At 45.2% G+C, this 18,731-nt stretch overlaps 1 protein-coding gene across 1 annotated transcript; it reads left to right on the top strand.

Annotated features, from left to right (window-relative positions):
- The first annotated feature begins 1,845 nt into the window (after positions 1-1,845).
- Positions 1,846-18,302, top strand: ppp1r35 (protein phosphatase 1, regulatory subunit 35). The gene is made up of 5 exons (XM_073048824.1): positions 1,846-1,924; positions 2,312-2,644; positions 5,417-5,837; positions 7,163-7,293; positions 15,404-18,302. The coding sequence occupies exons 2-5, from the start codon at positions 2,339-2,341 to the stop codon at positions 15,578-15,580; spliced, it is 1,035 nt and encodes a 344-aa protein (XP_072904925.1). The 5' UTR covers positions 1,846-1,924; positions 2,312-2,338; the 3' UTR covers positions 15,581-18,302.
- The last annotated feature ends 429 nt before the right edge of the window (positions 18,303-18,731 follow it).

Here is an 18,731-nt window from a genome sequence, read left to right as displayed (position 1 = left end):
TTCTATTTCTCTTCTAATAATTGTATATCTGTGCACTTGTAATGCTACTGTGACACTGTAATTTCCTTTGGGATCAATAAAGTATCTATCTTTCCAATTTCTGAATGGACATTGAACCCATTAACACTAGCTCATTATTTTATTTTTGCACTACTTATTTAATTCAACTATTTTATGTAATATACACACACACACCTGTTGTAATTCACAGCTTTACTCTTTGTTATTTTGCATTGTACTGCTGCCGCAAAGTGAACAGGTTTCAAGACATTTGCTGGTGATATTAAACCTGATTCTGATATGTGACAATGTTAAACCAATTCCAATTCCCTCACTGTGAACTCTAAATGCTGTGGATTTAAGCTGTTTCACCACTGGAAGAGCTTCTGGTTAGGATGGCACTACCGAACATGCACGACAGCTCTCCAGTAGTTTAAAAAGATAAGAAATCCTGATGCACCATCAATAACTCTCGGAGACGTGAGGCGAGATATAGGCTTTTATTGGCTGGAAGAAAGAACAAGCAGCAAATGACCACCACACTACATCCTGGAGACTGAGGCCGGTGCTGTGTTCCAATCGCCTTTATACCGGGGTCCGTGGGAGGAGCCACAGGAGCAGTCAGCGGGGGGGGGGGGGGCGTGTCCAGACAGGTATATGTAGTTCACCACAAATCCGATTACAAATTTGACTAAAAATACTTTTTCTGCCGTAATTTGTGTTTGCCGCAAACAGTGAAGGGGCAAGTGATGTGGAGGTGAGTTCAGGGGGATGAGTCAAGATGGCGTGTTGCAATATCGTTGTAGACGGGGTTCCAATGCCCGTATGACTGGCCCAGGTGCAAATTTGCATTGCTTTGGGCGCTGAACTGGAGTGCTTGAGAGTGGCTTTGGGCTGGGCAGCAAAAACGGGCCCGGAGCCCAGGCCCTAGTATAAGGTATGATTCGCTATTTAGACCATTTTAAATGATGGTCAAGATCAGAGGTGAAAGCTGATTTCACTTGCTCTCCACTCTCCAGGACGCCAGAGTCTTTCCCTGTTCCATTGTTAGATCAATTTAAACTCTGGCCCAAATAGACTGAAAAGACGGGGTGTGGGAATGTGAGGCGGGAGCTGATTTCACTTGTTCTCCGCGTTGGTCATTCCTTTCTCCAAGGCATCGAGGTTATGACGGCTGCCCTGCTGCAAAAATGATGAACTGACAGGCGAGGCTTTGGGCCTACTCTAGGGTTGGTATCTGAGGGCTCAATTTGGTCTGGAATGTTGTTGATCTCTTCAATAGTTTCTTTTTCTCCTTTTTCTTGTGCATTAAGTGTTGGACTTCTATTTTTATTTGTATTCCTTTTTCTTTCATTGGGTTCTTTCAAGTTTCTTGCTTTGTGGCTACCATGAGGAACAAATCTCAAGGTTGTATGTATACATTTTTTGATAATAAATGTACTTGACTCTTGAATCACTCTATTACTGAGTGTAGGAGCACAGTAACTGCGCATAAAAGGGTTATCATGTTGCTTGGATCGCAGGAAACATCGGTACTTTGGAAATTAAGTTGAATACGCTATGGCAAGGCAGTTTGCCTCGGCTCCTCCCCCCTGTCACTCAGGTCGCCCTCTCGGCTGAGCCGCGCTCTAATTCGCTGCTGCAGCTGTCTGTCAGGCCGCTGTCCCCGCCTCCGGCCGTGACGTCAGAGCGACTGATTCCCGGAGTCGCCCCGATATAAAACAAAACAAAACAAAAGTCTTTTTTAAAAATGTTTTCCGCCTCGGTTTTTCTGTTCGATCGGCATTCCGCGGGCGGAGCGGAAATCGGGGAACCGGAGCGGGAGAACCGGCGGTTAGCCCGGGGTCATGGGGTGGAGGTCGGGGGTTAGGCCGGGAAGATGGCGGCGGGAGATTCAAAGGTTCCTGAGTGAAGTGAGAGAGAGGTGAGAGGGAGGATGGAGGGCTGGCTAGGGTATGGGTCGGGTTAGAGGAAGGGAGGGAGGAAGGGGGTGGATGTCTGGAGACAGGAAGGGAAAACAAGAGGCGGAGGGTGGGTTGAAAGGGGGAGGAGGATGAGGGTAAGGGAGGGTGGAGGAGGGCCAATAGTGATGGAGGGAAGGAAGTGACAGACAAGGTTAGTGAGAGAAAGAAGGAAGATGGGGGAGGGAAGAAGGAGAGAGGTAGGAAGGTGGAAATTACAGTTAATGAGATCAGGATTGGAGCCAGGTCGCTGGGCTGAGATACAGCTTTCAACAACGGCACTATTCCTTCTGCAGCCCTCTGCACTTTACTGTGAATTGCCAATCCACTAATGTTTCTCTCTGTAACAGGCTGGCCTTGTTTTGAGAGATGTGACCATGAGCTTTACCGACCCTGTCCCTGCTCTACAAGCAGACAATTGCGTCTCGCTACCTCTGATGAGGAAGTTTGATGCCTTGCACTTCCCAGCGAAGATGTACACCCATCAGGACTACGGTGACGAAGACAGCCTCCCCATCTGGGCAGCTCCGAAACCTCTGCTCCTGGGACCAACTCAGCTGGACTCTGTTTCAGACCTGGATGTCTCACTGACACCAGACAAGATGAGCAGATGTACAGGAATACTGAAGAAGCAGGAGAAGAGGGTCGGTGAAGGAGTGAGCGGGAGAGCTGAACGTCGACAGGTAATTGAACCATCCAACTTCAGTGTATAACAACACCCCGGAGACCCCCATCCCATGCAGACTTATGACGACCTGGTAGAATCTCTAATTATGACAATTGTGGGATTAGTGAGCTCCAATTAAGTATGACCTCCAAGAGGATCACAACCTTGTCGTGTTTTAGAGGTTTGTGTGCCTCAGTGACCTGGAGAGCTATGCTGGCTGGAGTCAGGGCTTTATGCTTTGGCTCTTGGTAGGGTCACCCATGCCAAATAGGTCAAAGGGTAGAGGACAGACCAAGAGTGGTCTACCGGTCCTCCATGTTTGGGGGTTCAGCTCAGGGGTGGAAAAGCAAAACTGTTATGGAAACAGCAATGAAGTATGCTGAGTATGATGATATTCCTGAGTCTCCACTCTGGACTTTATGACTGTCAGGAGTGAAAACTGAGAGGAAGCTACTGACACGATGAAGGAAGCTCTGAACACCACCAGAGATGGAGGACCTTCATTGCTGTCCTAAATGGCAGCAGTGTAACAGGCAGTAGGAAAAATAAGTACAGCAGAGAATGAGAATCAGGGGCCAATTGTTGGTGAACTTTCTGATTTATAAACTGAACTAATCGTTGACTTCAGGAATGGGAAAGGGGCCCAATATACACAAATCTGCATTGATGGATCTGTTGTAGAGAGGGTCAGGGGCTTTAAATTCCTGGGTGATTACATATTAGATGACCTATTTATTCTATTCAATTTATTTAGAGACCTACCTCCCAGGACATGCTCTCTTCTCACTGCTGCCATCAGGAAGGTGGTACAGGAGCCTCATGACTCACACCACCAGGTTCAGGAAGGGCTATTACCCCTCAACCATCAGGCTCTTGAACCAAAGGGGATAACTTTGGGGAAGCATGGTAGTGTTGGGTTAGCACAATGCTTTTACAGTACAGGTGACTCGGGTTCAATTCCCACTGCTGCCTATAAGGAGTTTGTATGTTCTCCCCGTGACTGTGTCGGTTTCCTTTGCACTCCAAAGATTTACCGGTTGGGAGGTTAATTGATCATTGTAAATTGTCCCGTGATTAGCCTAGGTTTCAAAATTAAAATCAGGAAATTGCTGGGTGGCATGGCTCAAAGGGCTGGAAAGCTGTATCCCAATAAATAGAAAAATAAATACATTTCAGCCAGTTTCACTTACCTCATCACTGAAACGCTCCCACAATCTTTTTGCCTTCTGCACACTGGTTGAACGCCCAAGTTGGTGCGGTCTTTCATTATTCTGTTATTTTATGGATTGTTGAATATGCCAGCAAGGAAATGGATCAAAGGGTTGTATACGGTGACTTGTATATGTACTTTGATAATAACTTTACTTCGAACTTTGAGATACAGTACAAAATGGGGCCCTTCAAGTTGTGTTGCCCAGTAACCCCCGATTCAATCTAGTCCAATCACGGGGCAATTAACAATGAACAAATAACCAATTATCCAGTATGTGGACTGTGGGTGGAAACCCATGCATTCCACAGGGGGGAAGTACAGACTCTTTACCAATGGAACTCCGATGCCCCCAAGCTGTAATAGCGTCGCTAGCACTAACTGCTACACTATGGTGGACGACCTGTCCTGGGCTCAGCTCACAGCCGCAATCACAAGGAAGGCACGCCAGTATATTTACTTCCACAGGTTAAGGAGGCTTGACTTGTCACCAAACAATCAAACTTCTACAGATGTACTGAAACCGTGAACACTACCTCACTATTTTTTGCACTACTTATTTAATTTAACTAATGTAAATATTCATACTGCAATTCAGTTTTTTCCCTCTATTATTATGTACAGTCGGCCCTCCTTATCCGCAGGGGATTGGTTCCGGGACCCCCCGCAGATACCAAAATTCGTGGATGCTCAAGTCCCTTATTCAACCTGTCTCAATCTGGTGGACATTAGGACCCAGCGGAACCCCAGACCTCGTTTAACCTGTCTCAGTGCAGTGGACATTAGGACCCGACGGCAGAAATCTGAATCCGCAGTGTTTCTGTTCGCGAAAATAATCACGAACAGGATTGAAAATAAAGTGGGAATAATAAAGCGATCGGAAAGAGGTGAAACGCCATCGGTTGTTGGAAAAGCGTTAGGCTACGTCGGTCAACGATCGGAACAATTTTAAAGGATAAAGTGAGAAAGGCTCTGCCCCGATGAAAGCTACAATTATTACTAAGCAACGCAGTGGTTTAATTATTGGGTTTTGGGTTTTTGATCCTCCACATCAACCCAGCATGGTGGAGAGTGCACTCGGGGGTGATCTGTCACTGGCTCCCAAGCCCGGAGCTGAAACATACGTTCTTAAGTGTTTTATATGCATAAAAAGATAAAATATATAATATATACTAAGACAAACGTTTGACTAACTGACGCTAAATAATACTGGATGTACCTGTTCCGACTTACTTAGTAAGAGAACTTCTGATTTTTTTCGATCCCGATCCATGATAACCTACGCACATCATCCCGTATACTTTAAATCATTTCTAGATTACTTATAATACCTAATACAATGTAAATGCTATGTAAAATGGTGGTTATACTGCATTGTTTAGGGAATAATGACAAGAAAAAAAGTCTGCACATGCTCGAACAACAAGTGCGGGAAGGGCAGTTCCGGGTTTTTGCGGAATTCGTGGATAAGGAGGGCCGACTGTACTGCATTGCCACAAAGTTAACAAATTTCACAACATATGCCAGTGATATTAAACCAGATTCTGACTTTGATTGACCATCTCCTTCCTGCTTCAGGTTCACTTTGACACTGGCTGTGAGTCCAAGAGCCCTGACGGGGAACGTTTCATCCTAGGAGATCCAGAGAGCAGGCCAGAAGACAGGCGACCTGTAAACCCGGCTCTGGAACTGGATCCCAAAATGAGCGAATCCGTCGTCCAGCCACCGACCAATCCGTCGGCCATTTTCTCTGCAGACCAAAAGGATAAGGACAGGGCGGTTAAACCGGCCAGAGTGAGCAAGCCGCCTGGGTGCCGGGGAGCGTGTGACGATCGTCAGGACAGTCCCCTGGTTGTGCCCGAGTACAACACCACCCTGGCACTGGGCCAGGAGCTGCAGCGGCTGAAGGCAGCGAGCTTTGATGCAAAGAAGGCTGCTGCCGACCAGCTGAAGCGGTCGTTGGTCACGAGACAGTGCATGGAGGGCAAAGTGACAGAAGGTAACAGTGTTAATGTGCAGACTGTTCTTGGGCTCTGTGACCATTACTGGTATATATACCACCAACAGTAGTCGCTAGAGTCCTCTGTCCTGATCCAGTCTTTCAAATTGTCCTCAGGTGTAGCCCATCTTTTTGGGATATCTTGCCTTTCCCAGGGGTGAGGTCTTTGGAACTTCTGTTGCTCTTTCTATAGCTCTGGATTTTTACGGGATGGGGTTCCTCTGGCACCGGGGCTTGGGACTGTTCATGGCAGAGTTGTTTAAGACCATCACTCTCTGAAACTGCCTGCACAGCTTGATAGTGTGGTCAAGGGAGTGTTCAGAATGCTTTCCTTTATTACTCAAGGAATTCAGTTCAAAAGTTGGGAAGTTTCATTTGAATTTTGTAAAACTCTAGCTGGGCTGCATCTGGAGTGTTGCATTCAATTCTGGCCACCCCAAACTGTAGAGACTGTGGAAAGCATACGGAAGAGGTTTACCAGGATGCTGCCAAGATTAGAGGGTGGATAAACTTAAGTTATTCCCCTAGAGCATCAGAGGTTGAGGGGAGATCCTGGTAGAAGTTCTTAAAACTAGGAAAAGTATAGATAGGGTTTGTTATGTTCTGTGTTGTATGATGTGGGTGATCACAGTCTTTGTATGACCATGATTCTACTTGGCCAATTTTTTTCTACAGAAGTGGTTTGCCATTGCCTTCTTCTGGGTAGTATCTTTACAAGCCGGGTCACCACAGCAATGATCAGTACTCTTCAGAGATTGTCTGCCTGGTGTCAGTATCACGAGGACTTGTGATTTGCACCGGCTGCTCATACGACCATCCACCACCTGCTCCCATGGCTTCACATGACCCTGATCCGGGGGGTGGGGGGGTAAGCACTTGCCCAAGGGTGACCTGCAGGCTAGTGACGCGAAGAAACCTCCTTTGGCTGGGGGATCATCCACATCATACAACACGGCACATAATGAACAAGGAATTGGGATTTTTTTTGATAGAATCTCTGCCTTTCCAGTATCAGCATTACTTAGAGGCGTCTGATCTTAATCCACATCCTCTGCCCATATATCGTCATATAAGGTGGAAACTGATCACTCAGCCCACCATCTTCAGACTGACCAGTGAGCACCCAACGTTATTAATCCCATCTTCCAGCAATTAGCCCATAACCTTCTATCCCAAGGGGGCTAGAGCATTGGGATCTAACCATACATCGGGTGGAACTCAGTAGTAAGTCTGTAGCTAAAGGAGCTGGGTTTGAGGCCAGTTCTGGTCTGGCTGCATCCGAGAGGGCAGACGAGCATCGCTGTGACCTGCCGGTTCTGTTGCAGGCCTGAACGTGTCAAAAGACCAGCTGCGTTACAGGGGGCTGGTCAGCCTGGAGGTGCCCGTGGACGAGGTGCTGAACGTGGCTGTTCGGGAGAAAATGCAGCTGGTCAAACCCAGAGTGGAGAATAAGCAGGTAACGGGTCCGGCATCACTTTCGGCCAAATGAGAGGGTTCAAAGCATTGTTGGGTCTCTGTTTATTTTCTGATTCTTCAGGTTCTTCTGGGAGTCAGGAATGATGAACAATCTTAATTCCAAGATTTCAGTTTATTTCAGAGTACAAACAAACATACAAATACTAAAGAAACTAAATAAAGGCCGAGAAACGATACTGTGAGGGGAATTAATATTCAGACAAAAGAATAAAGATGGTGCTTCTGAAAAATCTATCACTTTTATAGATAAGGAAAATTCCTTAAATAATGATAAATTACACAATTAAAACAATCCCATCACGTGGGTAATGCGTTAACACTTAGCCAATGAAAAATGAGGAAGGTGATAAACCGTTAGTTTAGCTGCTGTACCGCTTTCTGCCAGTGAGTGTGAAAAATACATGTTTGTTAAAAACTACGAATCTTACAAAAACGGCGGTTTCCAACGGCACTTTTGAGCCAAAGAAGAATTTCTGGAATATGGAAATCGCAGCAGCCAAGTAACACAGAATGAGCAACAGTAAATAACGTAATAATGTTGTCACAGCCCGAACTAGAGACTCAAAATCATGTTTAATATCACATGTTGTGCGACAGCAGTACAATTCAATACATGATAAAAGCCATGAATTACAGCAAGTATATATACAGTGCCTTTAGAAATCTGCCTCCCCCCCCCCCCCCCCGGACGTTTTCATGTTTTACAACATTGAATCACAGTGGATTTAAATTGGCTTTTTTGACACTGATCAATAGAAAGAGGCTCTTCCATGTCAAAGTGAAAATACATTTCTACAAGTTGGTCTAAATTTATTACAATAATTAAATACAAAATAATTGATTGCATAATTACTCACCCACTTCAAGTCAGCATTTAATAGAAGCACCTTTGCCAGCAATTACGGCCTTGAGTCTGTGTGGATAGGTCTCTATCAGCTTTGCACATCTGGACACTGCAATTTTCTCCCATTCTTCTTACCAAACTGCTCTGTCAGATTGCATGGAGATCATGATTGAGCAGCCCTTTTAAAGTCCAGCCACAAATTATCAGTTGGATTGAGGTCTGGACTCTGACTTGGCCACTCCACGACATTAACTTTGTTGTTTTTAAGCCTTTGTCGCTTTAGCTTTATGTTTGGGGTCATTGGCTTGCTGGAAAACAAATCTTCCGTTCCCCACCCTTCTGAGCCACAGGGCCAGACTCAGTGACAGAGGCACAACAAAAGATCTGTAGAAACTTGCGAGTGACTCTGCAATCTCCTAATGAAACACAGCCGCTGCTGAGCCTTTGTAGCTGCATCAGTATTTTGGGCCCAGAGATGCTGACACCCAGGAACTTTAGATTGCTCACTCTCTCCACTCCTGATCCCTGTCTTGTGAGGATAGGTTAAATGAGCGGAGACTTGAGCAACATAGAAGGAGTGGACAGCTGGGGTCCTTGCCTTAGGATGGAAATAGCTAATACAAGGGGGCATAATCTTATGGTAATTAGAAGAAAGTATAGGAGGGGCGATGTCCAAGACAGGTTCTTAACCTCTGTGTGGACCTTCTTGCTGGGGTGGTGGTAGAGATGGATGCATTAGGGACTTTTAAGAGACTGTAAAATAGGCACATGGATGATAGAAGAATAGAAACATAGAAAACCTACGGCACAGTACAGGCCCTTTGGCCCACAAAGCTGTGCCAAACATGTCCTGTCCTTAGAACTACCTAGGCTTACCCATTGCCCTCTATTTTTCTAAGCTTCATGTACCTATCCAGGAGTCTCTTAAAAGACCCTATTGTTTCCGCCTCCACTGCAGCCACCAGCAGCCCATTCCACGCACTCTCTGCGTAAAACTTACCCCTGACATCTCCTATGTACTTACTTCAAAGCACCTTAAAACTATGCCCTCTCATGCTAGCCATTTCAGCCCTAGGAAAAAGCCTCTGACTATTCACATGGTCTATGCCTCTCATTATCTTGTACATCTCTATCAGGTCACCTCTCATCCTTTGTCGTTCCAAGAACAAAAGACCGAGTTCACTCAACCTATTCTCATAAGGCATGCTCCCCAATCCAGGCAACATCCTTGTAAATCTCCTCTGCACCCTTTCTGTGGTTTCCACATCCTTCCTGTAGTGAGGCGACCAGAATTGAGCACAGTACTCCAAGTGGGGTCTGACCCTGAGGCACACCACTGGTCACTGACCTCCATGCAGAATATGACCCATCTACAACCACTCTTTGCTTTATGGATCCAGAACTGGCTTGCCCACAGAAGACAACGTCCCCTTGGATCCCATGCCTCCTTACTTTCTCAATAAGCCTCACAAGGGGTACCTTAATAAGCTTTGCATGGTGTACCTTATGGAGAATGGAGGGTTACGTAGGGTTAGATTGATTAAAAGGTTGGCAGAACATCATAGGACGAAGGGCCTGTGATGTTCGATGTTCTAATAACCAGATCATTTCTTTGAGTAGGAATGGATGGGGTGATACTGCAAAATTCAGTGTATAAGTTGCACTTGTACCCTCCCTGCTTCTTACTTGGCCACTCACCTGTCCCCTCATCTGGTCTCACCTAACACGTACCAGCTCGTACCCTTCTCCTCCCCCCACCTTATTCCGGCTTCCGCCCCCTTCCTTTCCATTCCTGATGAAGTGTCGCTGCCTGAAACATGGGTAATCTCTTGTAATTAACGCATCCTTTTGCATCTGTTCTCTGTCAGTGTTGCCGAGAACGTCATTATGCACGGTGTCGGAGGATGGGTGTGGGTGGAAAAAACCTACCGCTCAGATCTCAAGCTTTGCACAGTCTGGGTGCAGTCTCTGGGTGGCAGCGGTGTTGGGTGGATCCTGGTCCACAGCCCCTTTGCCCACATTTGGACCTAAAATTTAAGAAAGGATGCACTAGCATTGGAAAGGATCCAGAGGGTGTTCACAAGACTGATGCCAGGAATGAAAGGATGAAAGGGTTTATGTATGAAGAACATTTGATGGCTCTGGGCTGTACTCACTGAAGTTTAGAAGAATTGGGGGTGGGGGAGTTGAATCTGATGGAAATGCCTGGATAGAGTGGATGTAGAGAGGGTATTTCTTGCAGTGGGAGAGTCCAGAACCAGAGGGTGGAGCTGTAGAGGCCAAGTCATTGAGTATATTTAAAGTGGAGATTGATAAGTTCTTGATTATAACGGTGTCAAAGGCTTCAGGGAAAAGGTGGAAAATGGGGTTGAGAGGGATAATGGAAAGCTGGAGTAGACAATGGGCTGAATGGTCTAATTCTGCTCCCATTCAGCCCATTGTAATACTCAAGATGGTTATTGATAGCTTCAAATTCTTCATAGGCCCTAACTTGTTGAAGTAGTGAAATTGTTTCATTTTCACTCCCAGCCACTTCTGGCATCTCCAAACCTGAATACTTGAAGCCGCAGTGAGCAAAGCAGTTCTAAATTGTCTTTCTGCTTATTTCTCACCAACTGTCAGTGACAAAGAGCACTGCTTTTTGAACACAAATGCCTGCAGCTAGTGCTATAGTATTTAAAAACTGTTCACTCTAACCAGGGTATAATGTCTTGACAGCCACATAAGAGTGCGTGACTGACGCTAGTTAAAAACTGTACAGCAGGTCTCCTGTCCCACTTAAGGGGTGCAGTGTCCCAAATAAAGAAAGGGAATGTCAGCTATTTTCTTGATTAGGTTTTGTTCTTTAAGAATTGTCCCAAATAAGTGGCTGCCCCGATTAACCGATGACCCAAATAACCACAATTCAGTGTAACTGCATTGAGATAGCACCTTCCACATGGGTCAAAAACAGTCGGTTAAGTCACTGATCTGTAGAATATTGTTGCTTTTAAAAATTGTACAGACAAGGATAAGAGCAAGATATGGTATCACAAAAGTCTGAAGTGAAGGAAACTAATTGTCAGAAAATAAATAAGCGGTTTAATGTGTCTGTGCTTTGAAGGATAAAAAGTCAGTGGTTAAAAAGAAAACTGAAAAAGAAAATTAGTGATCGGATCTTGCTGAATTCAGTATTAATGGTTCAAATCCATGTTTATTGTCATGGGCACATAGGCCCAGAGCATATCGCTGTGGCAGGGCCTGGGTCCTAGTGTGGGGGACAACGTAGTGTTTGGATAATTTAAACAGCAGCCCAGTTAGACTAGAAAGTCGGGACCGGAGGCGAAATTTGGGCCAATTTCACTCACTCTCCTGCGATGTTCACCCGTCTCTCTGTGGTGCTGAGGCTGTGAGCCTGCCCCGGCTGCTGCGTACTTTGTGTCTGCGAGCTTCACGCAATTTGCCCCTCTGACACGATGAACTGAGACTCCTCTGCTCTGGAGATTCGGCTCTGTGGACTCAATTTGGTTCGGAATGCTGTTGCTCACTGCTATTGCTTTCATAATCTGTCGTTCTTTTTCTTTCTCTGCACATTGGGTATTGATCTTTTTTTAAAATGGATTCTGTCACGTTTCTTGTTTTGTGGCTGCCTATAAGCATGCAATTTATACGTACTTTGTACTTTGAGACCTTTGAAAACCAGGGTGTTAATGCCATGAGTATTAGCTTTTTGAAGCAAGAGTACAGTATATTAACAAACATAAGATAACATGAATTATACTTAATCTACATGAGATAAACATAATGTTATTAGTGTAAATTGAGGAAAATAAAGTCTGAGATAGAATTAGGGTTTTTCAGATGTGTTCAATAACCTGACGACAGTGTTTTTAATCTTGAGCTGTGGGTCTTCAGGCTCCTGTACCTCCTGCCTAATGGCATAATTGAGAAGTGGGCATGACCAGGATGGTGGGCGTCCTGAATGATGGGTGTTGCATTCCGTAATGGTGATCACAATCACCTTTACAATGCCAGCTTGGTGTTCAGTCCCCATTGCTCTCTGTAAGGAGTTTGTACCTTCTCCCGGTGACCGCCTGGGTTTCCTCCAGGTGCTCTGGCTTCCTCGACATCCCAAAGATGTGTGGCTAAGATTAGAGTTGTGAGCGTGATATATTAAGCACAGACAAAGCATGGCAACACTTGGGCTGCCTCCAGCACAATCCTTGGACTGTTTTAGATGTTGACGCATGCAACGCATTTCACTGTATGTTTCAATGTACAGTACTGTGTAGAAATCGTAGGGTGGAGCACCACAGAAGGGGCCAATACCTCTCATCAGGACTGAAGAATTACATTGAACAGTAGGTCACTGTTCTCTCCCACATAGAAGACAGACAAGAGAAAATCTGCAGATGCAGGAAATCAAAGTAAACACACACCAAATGCTGAAGGAACTCAGCAGGCTGGGCAGCATCCATGGAAAAGAGTAAACAGTCGATATTTCGGGCCGAGACCCTTCATTAGGATTGGGGGGAAAAGATGAGAAGTCAGAGTAAGAAGATGGGAGGCGGGAGGGAGGAAGAAACACAAGGTGGTGTGTGATAGGTGACACCTGGAGAGCAGGAAGGGTGAAATAAAGAGCTGGGAAGTCAATTGGTGAAAGAGATAGGGACTGGAGAAGAGGGAATCTTATTTGGAGAGGACAGAAGACCATAGAAGAAAGAGAAGGGGGAGGAGCTCCAGAGGGAGGTGATGGGCAGGTAAGGAGATAAGGTGAGGGAGGGAAATGGGAATGGTGGATGGTGAAGGAGAGGTGAGGGGGGGCCAAACCAGAAGTTCAAGAAATCTGTGTTCGTACCATCAGGTTGGAGGCAAAATGTAAGGTGTTGCTCCTCCACCCTGAGTGTGGCCTCATCGTGACAGTAGAGGAGGCTGTGGACTGACATGTCAGAATGGGAATGGATTAAAATGGGTGGCCACTGGGAGATCCCACTTTTCCTGCGGACGGAATGTAGGTGTCCAATGAAGCAGTCTCCCAATCTATGTCGGATCTCACCGATTCACAGGAGGCCACACCGGGAGCACCGGATGCAGTAGATGGCCCCAACAGACTCACAGGTTGGGTGTTGCCTCACTTGTTTGGGGCCCTGAGGGAGGAGGTGTAGGGGCAGGTGTGGCACTTGTTCCACTTACAAGGATGTGCCAGTAGGGAGGGACGAATGGACAAGGTAGTTGTGTAGAGAGCGATCCCTGCGGAAGGCAGAAAGTGGGGGGGAGGAAAAGATGTGCTTGGTAGTGGGATCCTGTTGGAGGTGGCGTATAGTCATCCATTTTTTTTGTCATCCTTGTGGCTTTCTATGGATCTTTTTAATGTCTCTGATGTATCTGCCGCTACCATTACCCCAGCTGTGCGTTCACGTTAAAGACCACTTGATGAATGTACCACACAGTAACTTATTGTATCGTATACCTAAGTGCACTTGAATCTTCTAGTTGCCTCCCACTTAAGACTAAGGAACTTAATGGCAAAGCTGATACCATTTTTGCAAATCAGAACTTTGAAATGCGTGTATTTGTAAAAGAAATCACGTTGTATAATTCCCATCTAATCGTTACACATATTTAGCCAGAGGGTGGTGAATGGGTGGAATCCTTTGCCACAGGTGTGCGTGAAGGCCAAGTCACTGGGTATAATTGATAGGTTCTTGATTAATCAGGATGTCAAAGGTTATGGGGCGAAGGGGGTTGATAGGGATAATAAAGCAGTCATGATTGAATGGCCTAAGTTTGTTCTTATGTCTTACAGTCTTATGTGTGTACCTTAACCTGGTGCCTGTAATTCAAAGGTACACTTAATATCAGAGAATGTATTCAGTATACAACCTGAATTTCATACTCTTCACAGACATCCACAAAACAAGAAACCCCATAGAATGAATGATCGAAACAATGAAGCCCCGAGCCCCCCACCCTTTGCACAAGTAGCAGCAAAAGCATTGACCCCCCCCACCTTTCTCCTTAGCCCCCCCCCCCATCTGCGCCAGCAGAAGTTTTAACTCCCACCACCACACCAACGACAACAGAAGCCCTAAAGAGTCCTTGATACAGAGTCCATTGAACTACCGTCCAGAAACCTGCACTTTGGTATCTTAAACAGGCTCTCCCAGTGATTCACTGGATTCTTTGTGACCTTGGCTCTGGGCCCAGAGCGAGTCACTGGGTGTCCTTTTGCTGCAGTGATGCCTGGGTCCTAGCGTGAGGTACAATTTAAACACTGGCCTAGATAGACTGGAAAGACAGGGTGTAGGGATCAGAGGCGAGAGCCAGTTTTGCTCGCTCTCCCGTGATGTTCACTCCACTCTCCATGACACTCGAGCTATGAAGGCTGCCCCAGCTGCTGCGTTCTGTGCCTGCTAATATAATGAACTGATACCAAGGCTTGGGCCTACTCTGAGCTGCTCCAGGGTTCGGATCTAAGCACTCATTTTGGTTTGCAAAGTTGCTGCTCACTTCTGTCGCTTGCATGATTTGTTTTCTCCCCCTTTCTCTGCATCAGGTGTTGGCCTTTATTATTTTTAATTGGGTTCTTAAGGCTTTCTTGTTTTCTGGCTGCCTATAAGCAGACAAATCTCAAGGTTGTATAGTTTATACATTCTTTCATAATAAATCTACTTTGAAACTTTGAAGTTTTAATTAATTGTCAACATGGTTGCGATCATGGTTATAGGAAAGATGTCAACAAAATAGAGAGAGTATGGAGAAGATTTACTAGAATGTTACCTGGGTTTCAGCACCTAAATTACAGGGAAAGGTTGAACAAGTTAGGTCTTTATTCTTTGGAGCGTAGAAGGTTGAGGGGGGACTTGATGGGGGTATTTAAAATTATGAGGGGGATAGATAGAGTTGACGTGGATAGGCTTTTTCCATTGAGAGTAGGGGAGATTCAAACAAGAGGACATGATTTGAGAGTTAGGGAGCAAAAGTTTAAGGGTAACACAAGGGGGAGTTTCTTTACTCAGAGAGTGGTAGCTGTGTGGAACGAGCTTCCAGTAGAAGTGGTAGAGACAGGTTCGGTATTGTCATTTAAAGTAAAATTGGATAGGTATATGGACAGGAAAGGAATGGAGGGTTATGGGCTGAGTGCGGGTCAGTGGGACTAGGTGAGAGTAAGTGTTTGGCATGGACTAGAAGGGCCAAGATGGCCTGTTTCCGTGCTGTAATGGTTATATGGTATTGGGGGTAACCTGTTTTCTGTTTGTGTTTTCAGCCCACGGTTGGTGTAGAAGCTCCTGACTTGATGGTGTTCTACAGGGCCTCAGAACTGCTGGTCGAGGACCCCCACCTCTCCGTGGATGGTCTTCCACCACTGAAGGTACAGCTGCAGCCAAGACCAGCAGCTTCGTCCTTTGACCTCTATCGGAAGCTGAAGCAGTGGGAGGCCTAGCCGCAGGAGTACTTACTGTGTAAAAAGTATACATATATTTATTAAATCCCTTATGATCCCTGATCACTGCTGCAATATCACAACAAACCAAAAGCAAGGCAGAGCACATTTAGAACATAAGTGTCCGTTGTCAAAACAAGGCCACTCCTAAGCAGAACTGCTTCTGAATTCCTGGAGCAATACACACAATGTGCTGGAGTAGTTCAGCAGGTCAGACAGCACCTCTGGATGGGAATAAATAGTCGATGTTTTGGGCTGAGGCCCTTTTATAGGACTGATGAAGGGTCTTGGCTTGAAATGTCAACCGTTTATTGGCATCCGTAGGTGCTGCCTGCCCTGCTGAGCTCTTCCAGCACATTGTGTGTATCGCTCTAGATTTCCAGTGTCTGCAGTGCCTATTGTGTTTTTGAATTCCTAGAATTTTTTTTGAAGCCAATAGTGTCTTAACTCTGATTATGTGTCGTTCTTGGTCTTCCAGTCCATGATAAGCTCATTGCTGAGGCAGCTGTGCTACAAACAGCTCTTTCCAAATCTTGTGCTTGTCTCTTAAAACAAATTGGAAACATGTAAAGAGAAGTAGGTTTTTTGCTACACAGTTCTTGTTATCAACCAGCCACTGACTCACTGATCCCAGCCACACCCCTGCAAGACTGTTTAAAATTAAAAAATTTCACCAGGCATTGGCTAGGGAAAGGATGGTGTGATCGCTACACTCAGTAAATCAAGAGCAGTCAATCACCCATGTGGATTAGCAGAAGAAAAAAGATGAGACAAATCACTGCTTAAAGATTGGTCCTAAGTATTTGACTCGCAAGAATGTCCATTCCCCACTGTTTTGTGAGAGACAGTCAGAAAATGTGAGTGGTCAGATGGTCAGGTTTTTGATGGTGGAAGAAACAATGTTCACCGCGATCCAGCTGAACTCTCCCTCTCCTGTGAATAGTGATTCAGAATCATTCAGCTTTTGAAGAGACATCTGAATACAAGGCATGAGGTATGCTTGCCCACAAACCAAAGTGTTTCAGAGAGATCCTTGATGTCTGTAAAATGGGCATTTCTTGGTATTGTTTACCACTGAGAGTGTAGGTAAAATACTGCAATTCACTCACTTGCAGTTGTTGCTATCTTTGAATTAATTCACTAATTTATTGCTAACTAAAGGAGGTGATTATTTTTCCTTCGTTATCTCTATCACTGTTGGAATGTTAGCAATTGTCTTGAAATGGTGCCTTCAATCTCGCAAAATATTCCCGAGTCACTTGCAGGAAATTTTCTCCAGAAACTGCTGGGAAAATTCCAGAGATTGGGCAGCATCTGTGGAAAGAGATAAACAGTTCTGATGAGGGATTTTACACCTCCCCCCTCTCTTTCCCCCTCCCACCACAGATACTGCCTGACCTGCTGGGTGTTTCTGGAATTTTCTATTTCTTTTATTGACAATTTCCAGCTCCAGGCAGGGAAATCTGTGAATTTATAGTTTAACTACAAAATTGATTTGGGGATGAATACATCAATCAGCTGTCTGTAATCACCAGGAAATGGTGCGAGGGGATGCAATAATTCAGGGGGACAAAAAGGGTCAATCCTGCCTGGGATATTCTATCGAGATGTGTCTGCCATTTGCAATGTAAAGTTCATGATTCTAATTCTCAGCTACATCAGGCCCCTGCTCATGATGGCAGTCCCACTGGGCAGTGCGAAATGTGCCATTTGTGTAAATGTGTACGAAACACTGTTGAAGGAGCTTCTCCACTTTCATGCTGGGTGTTAATCTCTGCGTGATTGATGTTTGACAACAGGATGGTCGAAATGTGAAATGTTTCATTCCCTGGCAGAGTTGTCTCAGTCTGAAGAATACAACAGACTGGTTTCATCATACTTTCTTTTTGCTATCATTTTGGTGAAACTGCTTGTTATCTTTCAACCATCCTATGTTGTCAGTTCTAATGTGGATTATTATTTGTTACGTAGCTCACTATGGTGTGTAATATATTTTTAAATTAAAGTTCAACCACAAGTTTATAGTCATTCAAACGCACACATGAATGCCGCCAAACCAAACAGCTTTCCTCTAGATTGTGGACCCCTTGGTTGATGGTAAGGATTCATGGCATAAAAAGGTTGGGAACCACTGCTCTGGACCAAGGTGCAAAACACAGTGCATATAACTCACACAACCCATAAGTAATATTATCACAAATTCACATATAATAAGGTACATTTACTACACATGTTAAAAAATAAACAGTATAACGCTATCGGTGCTTCATGCGTGATGAGACTTTGGTGGTAGCCAGGGGTTCAGCAGTCACATGGCCTGAGGGAAGAAACTGTTTCCTATCCTTAAGCTCAACATTTCTTTGTAATGTTAACAATTTACAATCTATTTAAAGTGCTTAGAGTAATGAGGAGGAAAAGCAGTACTTCCATTTAGCATCTTTGCCACATCTCGGCATTTCAGAAAAAATCAAAATTGAAGTTCATGTTGATTGTATTTCATGAAAAAATAGAGTATCATCTCGTATCAGTCCCAGTACTGAGGTAAGAAATGGTTAATATGCTGAGGATTTGACATTGACGGAATCAGCAGGCTTGTTGAGAGAAATCGGTATCATCATTATGTGGTGAGTCAGATGATCGTGGACTTTCCAGGTCCTTGATTCTTGGCAAATTCTTCTGGGCAGTGTCTTTACAAGACGGGTCGGGTGACTCCAGCCATTATCAATACATTGTCTGCCTGGCATCAGTGGTTGTATAACCAGGACTTGTGATATGCACCGGCTGCTCATGCGACCATTCACCATCTGATCTCATGGCTTCACGTGACCCTGATTGGGGGGCTAAGCTGGTGCTATACCTTGCCCAAGGATGACCTGCAGGCTAGCGGAGGGAAGGAGCATCTTGCACCTCCATTGGTGGAGACATATCTCCACCCCTGTTGAGAGAATAGTGGACACAAAATTGTAGCAAGCCTTACAGAGGGGAATATTTCTGGCCCAGACCCTTCACTGGGAGCTGGGAAGAAGCCAGAATAAGAAAATGGTGGAGAAGGATAAGATGTTGGGTGATGGGTGAGACAGGGTGAGGGGGTAGGTTGGTGGGTGATTGAGTAACTGGGGGAGGGGGGAATGAAGTGAGAAGCTGGGAGGTG

Source organism: Hemitrygon akajei, chromosome 6 (assembly GCF_048418815.1).
Source record: "Hemitrygon akajei chromosome 6, sHemAka1.3, whole genome shotgun sequence".
Classification (NCBI taxonomy): domain Eukaryota; kingdom Metazoa; phylum Chordata; class Chondrichthyes; order Myliobatiformes; family Dasyatidae; genus Hemitrygon; species Hemitrygon akajei.
The sequence above is the reverse complement of the archived record's forward strand: the minus strand, read 5'-3'. Positions and strand labels throughout refer to the sequence as shown.